This window comes from Vipera ursinii (assembly GCF_947247035.1).
Source record: "Vipera ursinii genome assembly, chromosome: 9".
NCBI classification, from domain to species: domain Eukaryota; kingdom Metazoa; phylum Chordata; class Lepidosauria; order Squamata; family Viperidae; genus Vipera; species Vipera ursinii.
Window position 1 is genome coordinate 1,309,749 of NC_139523.1, and position 16,807 is coordinate 1,326,555.

General features: G+C 47.2%; 1 protein-coding gene across 5 annotated transcripts in view; it reads left to right on the top strand.

The window, feature by feature from the left end:
* The first annotated feature begins 188 nt into the window (after nt 1-188).
* The window catches only part of PABPC4 (poly(A) binding protein cytoplasmic 4), a 35,869-nt gene continuing 19,250 nt past the window's right edge, over nt 189-16,807 (top strand). Inside the window, exons 1-4 of one of the 5 annotated variants that reach the window (XR_014493265.1) lie at nt 189-493; nt 11,381-11,574; nt 12,310-12,425; nt 12,838-12,977. Coding sequence is in view for 4 of the 5 variants with exons in the window: in XM_083369142.1 (XP_083225268.1) it covers nt 289-493; nt 11,381-11,574; nt 12,310-12,425; nt 12,838-12,977 (655 nt within the window). In the remaining variant the exon portion in view is untranslated. Of the gene's footprint in view, nt 494-1,792; nt 2,034-2,371; nt 2,467-11,380; nt 11,575-12,309; nt 12,426-12,837; nt 12,978-16,807 lie in introns of those variants that run through there. The other 4 variants (XM_083369142.1, XM_083369144.1, XM_083369143.1 and 1 more) reach the window with 4 other exon arrangements.

Below are 16,807 nucleotides of genomic sequence, written 5' to 3' on the forward strand. Positions count from 1 at the left end.
GCCAGACGGGAGCCGGCGCTGCCCAGCCCCTCCGCCCCGCCCCCGCCCGCTGCGGCCGCGGCTCTCCTGCGGGCAGCCCCTGCAGGCCCGGCGGCGGCCTCGGAGCGGCCCCAGCAGGCCTCCGGGGGGCGCCCTCTGCCGCAGCTTGGCGGGGAGGGGAGGAGCTCCTCAAAGAAGAGGCCCGGATCCCCGCCCGCAGGCCTTCGCGGCGCGCGGACGGGCTCCCCGAGGCTGGCCCTGCCCCGCTCGCCGCGCTTCTCCGGGACGGCAGCGCGCCTGCCCGCCGATATGAACGCCGCCGCCGCCGCCGCCGGGAGCAGCTACCCGATGGCATCGCTCTACGTGGGGGACCTGCACCCCGAGGTGACGGAGGCGCTGCTCTACGAGAAGTTCAGCCCCGCCGGGCCCGTCCTCTCCATCCGCGTCTGCAGGGACATGATCACCCGGCGCTCGCTGGGCTACGCCTACGTCAACTTCCAGCAGCCCGGCGACGGTGAGTCTCCCCGACGCCCCTGCGGCCCGGGGCCTCCGGGTGGGCTTCAGGGCGACCGCCGGACCCCCGACTCCCAGAATCCCCCAGGGAGCGTGAGCGGGCCCCAGAGCATGCTGCGGGGGATTCTGGGAGGCGGAGCCCCCCCTTAAACTAGCTGAGGTGGGGGTAAAACCGCTGTAGGAGCTGCAGGCCCAGATTTTGCACCGGGCTCCCTCCCTGGACAGGCCTTTCACATCTCCAATAGTAACAGTCAAGGCCAGCTCACGGTGTCTTGTTTGCTGGCCTGGTAGGGCCTCCAGGCGGGCTCCTTGGCAGCAAAGGAAATGTGGTTTCCTCGTGCCACCTTCTAGGGTGTTTCCTCAGCTTGCCAGCCAGCCAGTCTGTGGGGTTCCCGCTAGCTTCTGGTCGTTGCCCATTCGCGTTCCTGTCCCTGAAGAGGACTGGAGGGCCCTTGTTGAGGGTGGTCATCCAGGGACCATGTACTGAAAATTTTGAGAGAGAGGGTGCGATCTCACCTGGGTGTCTTAGGGCAGGTCCTTCTCTTATGTTTGAAAGTTGACTAATTGAGGAATGTAATGGATGTCCCCCAAAAGAGTCCAATGGATTTATCGGAATGTGGTTCCACAGATGATTTCCTGTTGTGAGCTGCTAACTCCCTGAGACAGGCAGAGGAGGTGTCTTAATGAAGAGCCTTCCTGCTCTCTGACTGCCTGAGCAATGGAGAAGCAACACGTAGCTAAATTGCCCACAGTGGAGAAAGGGCTGCTGTCTTGTATGAGTGTATAAATTTAAATTAAACTTTGTGCCCAACTGTGAGTTTCAGATTAAAGATTGGTCCCAATTCTAAAAGGATGCTCACACAGTTTCATGAAAAGGGCGTCTCTAGGCTGAACATAAATGAATAATGTTATTTTGGAGCATCTCCCAAGTTCCACCTCTAAAGTGAAGCTGAGATTCAGGGTTGGACTCCATCTGCTCTCAGGAATTAGGTCACACATCCCACTGAGTTTTTTTCTTTCAACATAACATTTTGTGTGAACCCTGCCAGTGTGGTGTGTAAACCATAGTTTATAGCTTACCTTCCGTTTCGGTGTTTCCCATATAACCAGAAATGTAAGGTGTGTTCCATGTTACTTCACAGGATTTTGTTCTGGGGATTTCTACTCAGCCCTGAAATGGTCTTTCATTAGCCATCAGGGACATGAATGGATCGATACATTATTTCTTGTTCTGCTATAATAATATGACTCGAGGGAACTGTAAACTGCTGAAAGGTGGCAATAAATTACCCGGGAACCATCATAGACGTCACAGAAGTATGGAATAAACACTGGTATTATAATGGACCTATGAGGAAACTTTCTTGATTCAGAAGATGGGATAGAAATTTTATATATGCATCTGCATCCATTATCAGCAAAGCTAATTTCTGATAGTGTTTCATAAAGGTAGAACATTTCACAGTATCGGATGACTTCTACCATATCTGTCCCAAAGCTCAAACCAAAACCATCTTTACTTTCGTAGTTTTTATTAGCAGGTAACTATGAGTATCGGAGAAATGTCTGTGCAGGTAAAGATTCCCCCAAATTGCATTACTTGCTTCAGTTTCAAATTGCTTTTCCCTTTCAATTGCAAAAAGATATGCTGGAGTTACCAGCATCTCTGTCTGGAACACTTCTTCCTGCTATAAATAAATGTTGCCTGATTTAACTAGCTGACTAAAGTGCCATTTGAAATGGATGCTACTTTTGATAAAGAAAGACAACTGAGCCTTGTCTCTCAACTAAAACCTTGATCCACATGGGAAGGGAACAAGGGCTTGAAACCAAAGACATTTCATCTTGGGAAGCACAGGTTACACCGGTTCTTCCACCACTTTATGTCCAGTATGGTCTTGGACAGTTCTTGGAACAAAACACCACCAACGTTGGCTGCGTCCTTGTCCATTACTTGTGACAAATCCTGTTTAGGTAATGCAGGATGCATGTTTGAATTGTTGGATTAGGAAGAGACTGGGAGGTATTGATAGAGAACATTTCCACTTCCTCTGCCTTGAATTAGAGCTGGATTAGTTAAGAATTGTGTTTTGTGTGACTGATGAGAGTTGGCTGTGTAGCATTTTTACTCCTGAGAGCTGCTTGGTTTTTCCATGTTTCAGGAAGAGTTAAAATCAGGAGGTGTCCAAGTTTCCGAAATACTGACTTCAACCTTAGTTAAGAAGCCATATTGGTAACTTTGTTGTCATATAGGCATAAGATTAATAGAGTAACAGAACAACAGAATTGAAAGGTACCTTAGAGGTCTTTTAATCCAACCCTAGCTCAAGCAAGAAACCCTATACCATTCTGGACAAATGGCTGTCCAGTCTCTTTTTAAAAGTCTCCAGTGATGGAGCATCCACAACTTCTGAAGCCATAATTGTTTTCACTGTTAGGATATTTATTCTTAGCTCTAGATTGGTTATCTCCTTGATTAGTTCCATCCATTGCTTCTTGTCCTGGTGCTTTGGCGAATAGGTTGACACCCTCTTAAAGTTGCTTAAGTTAACGCATGCCCAAGATGGCGGACGTGCTTGACTGAGCTCCGCGAGCTCCAGTTACTAGGCGTCCCTTGGAGCCCCTCAGGAGCCTTTAGGCTCTCTGGGATGGGGATTGGGGGTTTATTGTTATAGGCACTGGGGCAGCTAGAGGTTGATGAAACTGGCATTTGAACTCCTACTTGTTTGTCTGCTGGCCCTGCTCTTTTTCATTCGTCGCCTTTCCATCCGTTCGCCTTTTGCTGCTTGCCTTCTGCTGCTTGCCTTCCTCGGACCATCTTCAGCTGTTCGTAGCCGACTCCGGCGTTCCTGCTGTTCCCTGCTGCTCCGGACCGTCTTGGGCTGCCTCGGCGCTCTCGGGCTGTTCCCGGTCGGCGAGGAGGATGCCTGTGGGTTCGCTTTGGCGGCGGTGATGGCGGCGACGGCGTGGGCGGTGGCCTCGGCGCTGGCGGCGGCGGTTTCTCGGGCCGCGCTCGGCGGCGGCGTTTCCTGCTTCCCCGGGCCGTTTCGGGCCGCCTTCGACATTTTCAGGCTGCCTTCGGTCGGCGAGGGAGACGCCTGTGGGTCCGGCTTGGCGGCGGCGATGGCGGCGACGGCATGGGCGTCGGCGCTGGTGGCGGCGGTCCTTTGGGCCGCATTCGGCGGCGGTGACGGCCCGCATCCAGCGGCGACGGTAGCAGTGATATGCTTTGGCCGTTTTCAGCGACCAGCACCAAGTGGTGACATTTCTGGGACCTTCTGGCCCGAGTGGCAACATCTGGTCTCTTTTCGGGCCGCTTCGGCGGCACCAGTGTTTTCGGGCCTATTCGGGCCGTTTGTGGAGGCCGGTGGCTGGCTGCGGCGTTTTTTGGGCTTTTGGCCCCTTTCGCCGGCGGTGGCGTTTTCACCTTGCCCCAGGCCGCATCAGGCTGCTTTTGGTGACGTCGTCGTCCTCGGGCCGTTTCGGCGGCAGAGAGGGCGACTGCGAGTTATCCCAGCGGCGATGATGTTTTCTGTGCCACCTCGGACTGCTTGTGTCGGCGATGGCGTCTTCGGACCGTTTCAGCGGCGGAGAAGACGACCACGGGCTATTTCAATGGAGCAACGGCGGCAGGTGGTCTTTGTACCGCTTTTGGACCGTTTTAGTGGCGGTGATGATGCTTTCAGACTACCCTTTCTATCTTGGCCTGCCTACCCTTCTGCCTTGAATACATACATCTGCCTACCCCCACCCTCTCCCCTTTGGACTTGGTCGGTTCTGGGTATCAGCCACGGTGGGAGAGTGGCTTGCTTTTACATCTGCAGCCCCATAGAGGTGGGAGCTCTATGGGGCATGCCTACCCAGAGTATAATCTTGGACCACCCCCGGGAACAGAGTTGCAACCCGCCGTGAGAGGGCGGGGGGTGGCCTGTTTACCGGGGCACCCAACTGAGTGGCAGTGCAGTTGGGTGTGGATCCAGATATTTCTTTTCCCGGCCTTCGATCCTCCTACGGACATGACCACCTTTGGGACTGCCTACCCTGGACTTGTTGGACTAATATGCGACAATACACCAGCACGGACTTGCTCGCCCTCAGGGGTGCCCCCCTCGCCTGGGTGCGACCCGCCTCTTTAAATTCTCTTAACCTTGATGAAGGGCCCGAGTTTTGGGACCCTGAGAGATGGCTGGGCAGGGGCAGGGGCCGTCAACACAAATTTAATAGGAGGCCCCTGATTACTTTTTTATCAAAATTTTTTATGGGGTTGGGGAGAGGGGTGGGAGATGGGGGTTGTCTGGCTATGGGGGGTGGCCAATCAACTATGGCTCAGGCCAGACTTGGGTCTGACCGCGCGGGGGGAGAACGGGGTGTCGTTGTCTCTGGAGCTCATGAGCGGGTCGTGGGATTACCAATTCCCACGACGGGGAATGGCAGCAGGCGGATAGACGGGGCCGTATCGTTACCAGGAGGGCCGTCTCCGCTATTTGCAAGCGGTGAGGCGCTCCGACCCTCTGCTTCTTCCCCGAGGTCCCGGGAGCGAGGATGTGCAGCCTCCTGAGCTCCGGCTGGTGTACCTGAATGCCAGGTCCGTGGTTAACAAAGCTCCCCTTGATTTAGTTGAGGGTGAGCATGCAGACCTGGCTTGCATCACGGAGACTTGGTTGGGCCCAGAGGGTGGGGTCCCTTTGGTTGACCTTTGCCCACCAGGCTTCCGGGTGCTACACCGGCCACGAGCTCAAGGTAGGGGTGGGGGTGTGGCGGTGATTATTAGGGAGACCTTATGTCCGCGGGAGACCACCGTTCTTCAGATAGTCGGGTGTGAGTCTCTCTTTGTGAGATTTGGTTCTGGGGCACAGTTGGGCTTGCTGCTGGTGTACATTTCGCCTAGTCGCGCAGCGGCAGCCCTGCCCGAGCTGCTCGATATCCTCTCGGGGTTGGTGGTTGAGTTCCCCAAACTTATAGTTTTGGGAGACTTCAATCTACCATCCCTGGGAGGCTCATCTGAGCTAGCTCGGGAGTTCATGGCTTCCATGACGGCCATGGACCTGACGCAAGTAATTTCTGAACCAACTCATGAGGGAGGCCACACCCTTGACCTGATTTTTTTATCTGGACGGTGGTTGGATGATCTTGGTGGGGGCTTTCCATTTATTATGCCCCTGTCATGGACCGATCATCACCTCCTGCGGCTGGTCTTCCATTTTGCCACCCCCCACCGTGGGGGTACGGAGCCAGTTAGATGGTACCGCCCCAGACGCTTAATGGATCCTGATAGATTCCAAGCGGCGCTGGGGTCCCCACCTGCCTCCATTGCTCACAACTCGGCAGATGCCTTAGTGGAGGCCTGGGAAAGGGCAGCCACTGAGGCACTTGACCGGGTTGTACCCTTGCGGCCCCTGACCCGGTGCAGATCCCAGCGAGCTCCATGGTTCTCCGCGGAGCTCCGGGAGATGAAGCGTCGGAAACGGGGCCTAGAGAGCTGCTGGAGGTCCAGCCGATCTGAATCCGACCGGTTGCGGTTAAGAACCTACATTAGGTCTTATCTCACAGCGATGAGGGCGGCGAGGTGTACTTACTTCTCTACCCTCATCGCGTCCGCAGATAATCGCCCGGCCGCCTTGTTTAGGGTGACTCGCTCCCTTCTTAATCAGGAGGTGAGGGAGGATCCCTTGCAGGGTCGTGCCGAGGAATTTAGTCAGCATCTGTCGGATAAAATCGCTCGGATTCGGATCGGTTTGGACTCCAGCTGGGCAGAGTCTGGCGATCAGGACATGGGCGGTCCTGTCAATGTTATCTGGGAGATGTTTGATTCTGTGACCCCTGATGAAGTGGACAGGATTATGGGGAGGCTGAGCTCCACCACATGTTTATTGGATCCGTGCCCGGTTTATGCAGCTAGGGAGAGGACACGAGGCTGGCTCCAGGCGGTTATATCTGCTTCTTTGAGTGAGGGTTATTTCCCCACCGTCTTGAAGGAGGTGGTGGTGAGACCTCTCCTCAAGAAGCCTGCCTTGGACCCAGCTGTATTGAACAACTTTCGTCCAGTCTCCAACCTTCGCTTTCTTGCGAAGGTTGTTGAGAGTGTGGTGGCGCATCAGCTCCCTCTGGTCCTGGATGAAGCGGATTATCTGGACCCTTACCAATCGGGTTTCAGGCCCGGGTACAGCACGGAAACGGCATTGGTCGCTCTGGTGAATGATCTCTGGAGGGCTCGGGATAGGGGATATTCCTCTGTCCTAGTCCTATTAGACCTCTCGGCGGCTTTCGATACCATCGACCATGGTATCCTGCTGCAGCGTCTCAGGGGATTGAGAGTTGGAGGCACAGTTTTTCAGTGGTTCTCCTCCTATCTCCTGGGACGCTCGCAGTCAGTGTTGGCAGGGGGGCAGAGGTCGACCCCTAGGACTCTCGCTTGTGGAGTTCCTCAGGGATCGGTCCTCTCGCCTCTCCTGTTCAACATCTACATGAAACCGCTGGGTGAGATCATTTGTGGTTTTGGAGTTGGGTATCATCAATATGCCGATGATACCCAACTTTTCATTTCGACCCCAAACCACCCCAGTGATGCCCTCGCTGTGATGTCCCGTTGCCTGGAGGCGGTTCGGGTCTGGATGGGGAGGAACAGATTTCAACTCAACCCTGACAAGACTGAGTGGCTGTACATTCCGGCATCCCGGGACATTCAAAATGTTCCATCTCTTTCTATGGGGGTGAGCTTTTACCCCCCGTGGATAGGTCTCGCAACTTGGGAGTCCTCCTAGATTCACGGCTTACTCTGGAAGATCATATTGTGGCCGTGACTAGGGGGGCTTTCGCCCAGGTTCGCCTGGTGCGCCAGTTGCAGCCCTATCTGGACCGGGATGCCCTGTGTACGGTCACTCATGCGCTCATGGCCTCTCGCCTTGACTACTGTAATGCTCTCTACATGGGGCTTCCCTTGAAGACCACTCGGAGGCTCCAACTGGTACAGAATGCGGCCGCGAGAGTTGTCTTGGGAGTTTCCCGGTACTCCCATGTTACACCTTTGCTCCGCGAGCTGCATTGGTTACCAGTTGTCTTCCGGGTGAGGTTCAAGGTCTTGGTCATGATCTTTAAGTCCTTACATGGCATGGGTCCGGGTTACCTCAGGGACCACCTGCTGCCGGCGTCAACTTCCCTCCGCCCAGTACGTGCCCACAGAGAGGGCCTCCTCAGGGTGCCTCCGGTCAGGGAATGCCGACTGGTGGCCCCCAGGGGGAGGGCCTTCTCTGTGGGCGCTCCGGCATTATGGAACCAACTGCCGGTTGAGCTCCAGATGGCATCAGACCTCCGAACCTTCCGCCGTGGGCTGAAGACCCACTTATTTGAATTAGCTGGTCTGGCCTGATGGGGGATTATGGGTTTTTAAATTGGTGTTTTTACTACTCTATTTTGTTTTTTAACTGGGCACTGGTTTAATTTCCTTTTAACTTTTGTATCGTTATTTATATATGCCCTGTGAACCGCCCTGAGTCCCTAGGGAGAAGGGCGGTATAGAAATCAAATAAAACTAAAACTAAACTAAACTCTTCTTTGTGGCAGCCCCTGAAATATTGGAACATTGCTATCCTGACGCCCCTGGTCCTCCCTTTCACCAGACTAGACATACCCAGTTCTTCATAGACTCCGTAATCATCCTTGTTGGTCTTCCTTGCACTCTTTCAGCATCTTTTTTTACATTGTAGCGACCAAACCTGGATGCAATGTTCCAAGTGTGGTCTTACCAAAGCATTATAACGTGGTATCAACACTTCACGTGATCTTGATTCTACACCACTGTTGATGTAGCCTAGGATTTCATTGGCTTTTTTGGCAGCTGCTTTTTTTGGCATCAATGGCATCCTAATCTTTTAAAATCCCAGCCAGTCCTGTATTTTGTCTCCTTATCTGCCACTTATTACTCAAGCTATCTTCCCTTGTCAGGCACTAATGTAATTAAATTTAATTGTACCCTGCTTTTATTATTTTTATGAATAAGACAGTGAACATGTCCAGTGCACCAGCATCCTCCTATTTTCCTCACAACAGCAACCTTGTGGGCTGGGCTGAGAGAGGGTGACTGGCCCAAGGTCACCTAGCTGTTTTTCACGACTAAGGGGGGGACTTGAACTCACAGTCTCTGGCTTTCTCGTTCGGTGCCTTAAGCATTAGACCAGAATGCCACGACCTTTGCTAGTTTTTCTGAACCTGTCCAGGCTGACCTGAGCAATGAATGCAATCTTTTGTTGGCATCAGGCATTCCCTCCTCACCCTCCGAATCCCTTTCTCTCACAATTCAAGGTAGTCCTTGCTGTGGGACTTACTCCTAAGCTTCTGAAGTTTGTGAACAGGATCTGGTATGCATATGTCACCGCTTTTAATATGCTGCTCAGTATAAAAATAGAATCCTTAAGAATGAGTGGCAAATCTGAGTGTCTCAGTTGCAGAAGGTCTCTAGAAAGTGAGACACTTGCTTGGAGCTCACTTGGCTGTGGTGGAAAGTTACTTAGGATAGTCTGCTTGCAAAGAAAATGGTGAGCTTTGAACATGTATTTATTTAGAACATGTTCATTATAATTGTCCAACTCAAATGCTGTGATTCTGTATAAAATCCCCCCAATATTCATTCATTCATTCATTCATTCATTCATTCATTCATTCATTCATTTATTTATTTGATTTGTATACCGCCCTTCTCCCTAAGGACTCAGGGCGGTGAACAGTGTCATAAATATACCACTGAGGTAATATAAAGCAATTAAAAATGTTCAGGACTAAAATAGGCTACATCACCAACTACAACTCATCCTGGTGCAAGTACACACGGCTCAACGGCCTTTTGAGAGGCCTGCAGGCTCTGGACCCAATGTTTATTGAGCTTTTGTGGGGGGAGATAGTTCCAAATGGCAGGGGCTGGTACCAAGAAAACAGGCTTCCTGGGCCCCCCAGGATGACATTTTTTTAAATTATTATTATTTTGATTCCATTTATATCCCGCCCTTCTCCGAAGACTCAGGGCAGCTTACAAGCTTAGCAGTAGCCTTCATTCTATGTATATGCCTGCTTATTAGGGCTTTTGGCCCCCCCCAAGCGGCATTATTACAAAGTCAGCTTAATTGCCCCCAACAATCTGGGTCCTCATGATTTCAGAGAAAGGATTCAGAATGTATCCTGTCTTTTGGAACATGTCAGACCTACTCACAAAGTTGTTATAGTGAGGAAAATAGGAGGGGAAGAGGATTATGTATGCTTGCTGCCTTGAGTTACTTATAAAGTAACAAAGATGGCATACACACACACACACACACACACATACATACATATACATTGTGTATCTGTCTATAAATATATGTGGATGGGCAGATATTCTTGTGAGAAGGCAGTTCTACAAATACAGTCTTGCCCCGTTTTATGACCTTTCTTGCCACAGTTGTTAAGTGAATCGCCACAGTTGTTAACTTAGTAACGGTTGTTAAGTGAATTGGGCTTCCCTGTTGACTTTGCTTGTCAGAAGGTCACACAAGGGATCCTTGACACCGAGACACTGTATTTGCACAATACTGAAAGAACGAAGAAACACGACCAGAAGAAGAAATAATTTAAAAAAAATACTAGACTGAGGAAATGGACAGACTTACTTTAAGGTTGAAAGAAAAAGAAGAAACAGAACATTTTCAAACTTGGGGCCTATTTTATCAATGGTTAGAGAAAAGATTTAGGGATTAGGAATTTAATTTGTGTTAGTGAATAAGATACTCGGACAACACATTTTGTTGAATGATTACTATTGAATTTATTAAAAGAAAAGAGCAGCCCCATGTAGAGAGTATGGCAGTAATCCAGCTGGGAGTTGAGTAAGGGGTGAGTGGCTGTTACCAGTTCCCTCTGTTCCAGGGAGAGACACAATTGGCATACAAGACAATGTTGGGCAAAGGCCCCCTGTTTACAACTGTCACCTTTTGAGCAGGAGCTGTGAGCCCAGGAGTAACCTCCAAATTGTAGGCTAAATCTGAAAGGACTGGTGAATAACCCCATACAGAGTCAAAGATAAAATCTCTCTAGGGCTGTTGGGGCCCCAGACTCACAGCCATTTTGTCTTGGCACCGTTTAGCCAAAATATTTTCTTCCTCAACTCCCCAGACTTGAGGCAGCCCGCCGAGCAGCAGCCTAAGACTAGATTCCTCACCCCTCTATCACCAACTGGAATTTGGCCCTGGGGGGAGGAGGCGCATCACTCCATCGTTCCCAACCCCCTAAAGTGGTCCAGAAGGAACCCATGGTCGGTGGTAGAGAAGTTGGCTGAAAGTCAAGAAGGGCCAGGATTGGTGCATTACTCATATCCCGAGCCTGCCACACAGAATATCAAGCATGACTGAAGCTTTCTGTATCCTAGTCTGAACCTGACCAGACGTGGTCCAGGTAATTCTCTTCTTCCACGACTCTTTAGAGCTGTAAACTGTAATCTTCTCAGTCACCAAGAAGGGAAGGTTGGAGATAGGATAACAATGATCCAAATTACCTGGATGCAAGGCCGGCTCTTGAGGGGGCAGACCAACAGGTATTTTTCTCTAGTGCTTGTCTGCATCATCCAGGCAGGCAGAATCTTCTCTAGAATAGGTTATTTTTTTGTCATGCATTTATTAGGTGTTATAAAGCAACTTGTTAGCCTCAGTTTCCCAGGGCTGTTAGTTCATAATGCACTGATATCATTGTGTATGTCTGCACATACATATGCCATATACCTCTCAGCTCAAGGTTGTCCTGAGAGAATGCTCTCTGAATCTGCAGTGTGGTTAAGGAGAAAGTGTTGAGAGGGGAATTCCCAATGGGAGTCTCACTTGCTTTTTTCAAGATAAAATTTCCCGTCTTTTTCTTGCTCTTTGTGCTACAGCTGAGCGGGCCCTGGATACTATGAACTTTGATGTAATCAGAGGCAAGCCCATCCGCATCATGTGGTCTCAGCGGGACCCCTCTTTGAGGAAATCGGGTATAGGGAATGTCTTCATCAAGAATCTGGATAGATCTATAGACAACAAAGCACTTTATGACACGTTCTCTGCTTTTGGGAATATTCTTTCTTGCAAGGTGAGTCATAGGCCAGTTCTGTTTCCTGAATTGCATGAAACCTTGGCCTTTGCAATTGACTGGGCCTTATTCTCCATGTATGTCAGATAAGATTGGGTTGGTGGCATCAGGCACAGGTGAGTTTATGTAACAGAGCCAGGCAAAATGGATTCTCTCTCCCTCTCTCTCTCTCTCTCTCTCTCTCTCTCTCTCCCTCTCTCCCTCTCTCCCTCTCTCCCTCTCCCTCTCCCTCTCTCCCTCCCCCCTCTCTCTTTTGAGATTCCATCCAGCATTTCACATAATCACTTGATGGGTTTTACACTCTCGGGAACATCTTGTCAATCCTTGCTTTAGATCAGAGTTAAGCTGCTGCCTTTGTAGAGTTTCTTGGAGCTAATCCCGCTTTGCAAAATGTTTCAGTGACACACTGGGTACTTCTAAAACGTGGAAATCTGCAAAGTAATTAGGGGCTGGAGTAAATGGTGAATATGGCCAGTGATGAAAGCAGGTGGGGACACCCATTTTTTTTCTTCGATGGCTTCTTTCTCAGCAGTGAAGTAATAGCTGAGGAACTGAGCTCATAAATAAAGCCTTTGAGAATCACCTTACATTGAACTGTAGTGATTTACAGTTGCATTCACAATGGGGGTGCCAACCATGATGCAAAATTTGCATCTTCCATTTGTCCTTGGGAAACAGTTAACGTGAAGTAAACTGACCTGTTGATGCTGGCTAATCAACCCCAGTCATTTACAGGTGGTGTGTGATGAGAATGGTTCCAAGGGCTATGCTTTTGTGCACTTTGAGACACAAGATGCTGCAGACCGCGCCATTGAGAAGATGAACGGCATGCTGCTGAACGACCGCAAAGTGTGAGTGTCTCAGCCAGAAGCTGAGACATGATGCATCTCAGTATTAACCCACCAGGCTGCTGGTTCTCCTGGCCCAAGCTTTGGCCTGCTGCCTGTCTCCTCCAGGGCTGGTGAGTTTCCCTGCCCGAGCCACAGCCAACACCCCTGCCCTGTGGGTCTGGCTCCACTTGATGCCTCCCCGCTGTGGGCTGGGTTGAACTCCCTGAAGCTTTATCCTGCCCCTTGGCCTGCTGCCTCTCTGCTTCAGGACAGGGGATTCTTCAGCTTGGTCTTGTGTCCTCCTTTGCAGCCGCCCCTCCACCCCCTGCGGCTGCTTGCTTTTGCCTTTCTTCCCTGAAACCTTGCCTTGCCTTCCTCCTGGGGGGGCAGGAACAGAGCATTCACCAGGGCTTGTCATTGCTTTGTCACCCAGATTTGTTGGCCGATTTAAATCCCATAAAGAACGTGAGGCAGAGTTGGGAGCCAAAGCCAAGGAGTTCACCAACGTCTATATTAAAAACTTTGGGGATGAGATGGATGACGAGAGGCTGAAGGGTCTCTTCAACAACTACGGTGGGTCTTCCAGAAAGTGATATTTTATCTTCACATCTGACAACTGAAGCCTTTATAAATGATGGCTGATTGGATGTTTTTAAGATTTGAATGGGGCATAAGGAATGGCCTATTACGGTCCAGCCAATGGCAAGAACAGGGGCTTGAGCCTGGTCAAGAAATAACTTGAGAAAATCTCTCAAAAAAACCACACCTCCAGCATTTAGGCTGATAATTTGGATACATACATGCCAATTTCTTAGGCTCTGAATGCCATCTATAAAACATCTTATAAAAATTCTCTCTTAAATTTTGTGCCTGTGTAAAATTTACATTTCTGACCCAGATTGTTTCCCAAGTATCCATCGTTATTAATTCTTGAATATTCTGGGCCTATTTTATCATACAATCTTTAACAAGTTCCATTTCTGAGTCTATTTCTATCAATGCATTTATATGTGCAGGACTTTGATCTCTAATTTGTTTAACCAAATTTTCATCTACTATAGAAATACCAATTTTCTGATCCTGTTTCCATCTAGCTTGTAACTGCCCATACTGAAACCAAGTTTGTACTATCTTCTTTTAAAATATTAAATGGCTTTAATTGCCATACATTTCTTTCCAATCTAAGAATTTCTTTATATGTAATCACATCATGCTTAAATCCCACATTTATATTTTCTATCGCATGTTTAGGTATTGCCCAAATTGGAATTTTAAAATTCAACTTACAATGATATTTTTTCCAAACTCGCAACAGGGCATATCTTAATATATGTGTCTTAAAAACATTATCCACTTTTTTGTCATACAATAAATAAGCATGCCAACCATATAACGAATCATATCCTTCAATATTCAATAATCTCCCTTGTGTTAAGTTAAACCAATTACTAATTGATAATAATGCTGCAGCCTCATAGTATAATTTAAAATTGGGCATTTTAAGACCACCTCTTTCACGTACATCTTGCATTATCTTAAGTTTAACTCTCGGTCTCTTCCCTGCCCAAATAAATTTGTTAATACCTCTCTGCCATTCCTCCAAATTTGAGTCTTTTTTAAGTATAGGTATCATTTGAAACAAAAATAAGAATTTAGGTAAAACATTCATTTCCACAGCTGCAATTCTTCCCAATAAGGACAATTGTAATTTTTTCCAGCTATCTAGTTCTTTTTGTAAAGCGGCAGCTTCGCAGACGGGCCGCGGCAGCTTCCTCAAAGAGCGGCACCGCTGCCCATTCGCGCGGAGGTACGCGCGCACCTCCGGTCGTTCGGAGAGGTGCGCGCGCACCTCTCGGAATGGGCAGGGGTGCCGCTCTTTGAGGAAGCTGCCACGGCCCGTCTGCAAAGCTGCCGAAAGCGGCAGCTTTGCAGACGGGCCGTCGCCGTTGGGCAACCGGGAACCGGTTCAATCTCATTTTTAAAAAAATGGCAGCCGCGTGCGTCCGCGCATGCGCAAAAAACCTTTTTGCGCATGCGCGTGCATGGACACACGCACGCGGCTCCCTCTTTTTTTAATTTGTGATGGAACCGGTTCCCAGTGGCTCTTTTCCTTTTTTAGGTTGCCGACCCCTGATCTTGAGGGATGGGACTTATTATATGGGTGGCATGCATACTTAATTTATGATAAAGTTGATAAGGCTTTTAAATCTCATATTTTGAGAAGTGCTTTATTGCGTGTCTGGAAAAAGTATTATTATAAGTTAAATTATAAAATACCAATCTGGTGGATTCCTGGGCACGCGATAGAGGGTGTATCTATGGGTGTGAATTTGGATAGGATTTCTTATAAGGAATTACTTAGATTGGTAGGGAACGATTGGCAATTAAAATCGTTAGCTGAGTTAAAGCAAGAAAATATTGTACAGTCTTGGTTTTCAGTATGCTCAATTGTTAGCTAGGTGGAAGTTAGATCAAAAGGTTGGTATTACATTAATGGATGAGAATTTGGTAAAACAGATTAAAGATCAAAATCGAGCGCATATAAAGAGAATTTATAATGCTTTAATAGAATCGCATTTGGAAATGGAATTAGTTAAAGATTGCATGGTAAAGTGGGCCCAAAATATTCAAGAACTGATTCCATTGGATATATGGGAGGTAATTTGGGTTAGAAATGTAAAATTTACCCAGGCCCAAAATTTAAGAGAAAATTTTTACAAAATGTTTTATAGATGGCATTTGGATCCTAAAAAGTTGTCTTGTATGTATCCTAATTTACAGCCCAAATGTTGGAGATGTGGCAGTTTGGATGCTACTTATTTTCATATCTGGTGGACTTGTAGAAATATAAAAGCTTTTTGGATTAAGATTTGGTGGAACATTCAAAAGATTTTCAAGAGAAAGAAATTATTTTTATTGGGTGTTATTACAGATTGTGATAATAAAGAAACTAACTTGATGTTGAATTTGATAACAGCTGCAAGGTTATTGGTAGGGCAATATTGGAAGAAGGATTGCTTGCCTACTATAGAAGAATGGACGCTTAAAGTGTCAAATTTAGGAGAAATGGCTAAGATTTCTGCTTATTTGAAGGATCATTCACAAGAAAGATACATTTCGGTCTGGAGAAGATGGATAGATTATATTCAGAATAAATATGGGAGTAAAAAGTTCCATTTAGCCTATGAGTAAATTTTAGAGTATTATTATTATTAATAGTTTATTATAGTGGAATTTTATTAGTTTTAATTATATGATATTATTTTAAGTATTAGTATTGTTTAATAATATGGATATTGTATTTAATAATTAGGATATTAATTTGTTTATGTTTTTATTATGTTTACTTTTAATCTATATTCATGTTAAAGGGGAGTTAAAGCGCATTATGGACTTGGTTATTTATATAGTTGGTTAATGTTAGTTAGATTATGATTATTATTTTTTTTTATTGAAAAGTTTTACGATACATTTTTAAATACAACCCCCCTCCCCTCTCCCCAACCCCTCCCTCCCCTCCCCCCTCCCCGACTTCCCAGAGCTGAATACAGGGTATAAAAATACAAACAAACATAATCTAAAATATGCTAACAATAAAACATTAAGTTCTATCGCACTTTAACTCTCCATCATCAAATTATTAATAAAATAACTATTAACTAATTATACATCATATAGTTCCACTACTTATTCAAATGCTAAATGAAACTTTTTAGTCCCATATTTATTCTGAATATATTCAATCCATCTCCTCCATTCCACAATGTATCTCTGTTGCGATTGGTCTTTCAAATACGCTGAAATCTTTGCCATTTCCGCCAAGTTAGAAACTTTTAAAGTCCATTCTTCTATAATCGGCACTTCTTCCTTCTTCCAATATTAAGCTACTAAAAGTCTCGCTGCCGTAATTAAATTCAACATCAACTTAACAACTATAACAGTAGCATCTGTAATAATACCCAATAAAAACAATTGCGGAGAAAACTTTATCCTTTTCTTAAATATCTTTTGCATATTCCACCAAATTTTAATCCAAAAAGCTTTAACCTTTTCACAAGTCCACCATATATGAAAATACGTTGCATCCTCACAACCACACCTCCAACATTTGGGCTGGCAATTCGGATACATACTTGCTAATTTTTTAGGGTCTAGGTGCCACCTATAAAACATTTTATAAAAATTCTCTCTTAAATTTTGGGCTTGTGTAAATTTTACATTTCTAACCCAGATCTTTTCCCAAGTATCCATTGTTATAACTTCTTGAAAATTCTGAGCCCATACAGTCTTTAACAAGTTCCGTTTCTGAATCAATTTCTATCAATGCATTTATATATCCTTTTTATATGTGCTTGACCTTGATCTCTAATTTGTTTTACCAAATTTTCATCAGTCATCGAAAA